Source organism: Varroa jacobsoni, unplaced genomic scaffold (genome assembly GCF_002532875.2).
Source record: "Varroa jacobsoni isolate VJ856 unplaced genomic scaffold, vjacob_1.0 scaffold_320, whole genome shotgun sequence".
Taxonomy (NCBI): domain Eukaryota; kingdom Metazoa; phylum Arthropoda; class Arachnida; order Mesostigmata; family Varroidae; genus Varroa; species Varroa jacobsoni.
Window position 1 is genome coordinate 1 of NW_019213222.1, and position 1,595 is coordinate 1,595.

At 36.4% G+C, this 1,595-nt stretch overlaps 1 protein-coding gene across 2 annotated transcripts in view; it reads right to left on the bottom strand.

Annotated features, from left to right (window-relative positions):
- Positions 1-22: 22 nt before the first annotated feature.
- The window catches only part of LOC111259315 (glutamate receptor ionotropic, kainate glr-3), a 6,321-nt gene continuing 4,748 nt past the window's right edge, over positions 23-1,595 (bottom strand). For both annotated transcript variants that reach the window (XM_086967853.1, XM_022831244.2), the window contains one exon: positions 23-428. In XM_086967853.1, the coding sequence (XP_086823979.1) occupies positions 321-428 (108 nt within the window). In that variant the 3' untranslated portion in view covers positions 23-320. The remainder of the gene's footprint in view (positions 429-1,595) is intronic.

Consider the following 1,595-nt stretch of genomic DNA (forward strand, 5'->3'; position numbering starts at 1 on the left):
ATATATGGCGGCGTATCGTAAATTTAAACGGGTGGCTTCCGCGGTCATTCCAGGCCTTGGGAACTCTGTGTATAGTGGCCAAAAGTTAACTAAACTTTTTCCATTATTTCGATTGAATTGAAACGGTTTCATACATGCTCAAGCTGGCCTTTTGTATGTGATTAAAATGATGATTATTATTGTCGTATACTGTGGTATGTTATACAGTTCAGGTTTTTTAACTCTTATGTCGGCAGTTGGGTATCTCCAGTGTATGGATCTGACCAACTTGTTTTTAGAAAAAAAAAAACAGAACTTTATTACAGAACGTCAAGTCCTTATCAAGGTTTTAGCACCTGTAATCCTTCAGCATCATTACCCACGGCGTTATCATCCGATATAAGCGAATGTAAAATCAATTGATTCACAGGCGACAGCGGATGTTCTTGCTGAAATGAAAAACGATCCAAAATTAGCATAGCAAGTAGAATACTTAAAACTTCTGTTTTAGTTTCTCAATAAATAATGTAAGTTTTTTAAGGCTGCTAAAAAGGTACATGTGCATTGATGTAATAAAATGGCCTAGTTAAGGTACATCTATTACAATATGTATCATCTCTCACTTTGCGTAGTGTTTCTTATAATCAATTTTTACGCTTAGATGGATCCATGGGCAACGGATGTTTTTTTCATTAATCCATCACAGACTATGTGAGATTGTTGTAAGAACTATACCTGCACAAATCACCTGATAGCTAGGCACGTATACAATCGGTTAATAATCTGTCATTCTACATCATTCACCCATTTTATCTATTCGTCTTTCGAAATATACGTGCTCTCCATGATTATGCGCTAATACCGTCTCGCATACGTATTGATTTTACGCTTCCTATGGATTGTAACATCAGTTACTGGTAAATTTTGGCCTGCTAGTGAGATTCATTTGCCTACAGTCGGTCCCGGACTATATCTTCATTACTATTACTTTATGGATGCATGAGGTCTAGAGTGTTGCAAATAATCATAACTCGTTAAGAGAACAATGGTTTCAAATAAATGTATACAGGGTTTCTTTGCGGTCCACATTCTTCAGTCAGTGTGAGACTAAAACTATTCGACCCGAGATAAATAACCCACCTATATATCCGTTAGATTTTCCACGTCATGAAACTGCGTTTTTCAAAGACAATAGTACCTAGTCTATTGACTAGGTACAGTCCTAGGAAGGCAAAAAGGGCGATCAGAAGTCAAACACATATTGGCCACAGCACAAATTTACCCGACAAATTTGTGTCTGACATTTCGGTATCCTAGACATGCGCCACCGTTTTTTTTTTCTCTAAAATATCTACTACTACTACTACTACTACTACTACTACTACCTACTACTACCTACTACTACCTACTACTACTACTACTACTACTACTACTACTACTTACTACTACTACTACTACTACTACTACTACTACTACTACTACTACTACTACTACTACTACTACTACTACTACTAACTACTACTACTACTACTACTACTACTACTACTACTACTACTACTACTACTACTACTACTACTACTACTTACTACTACTACTACTACTACTACTACTTACTA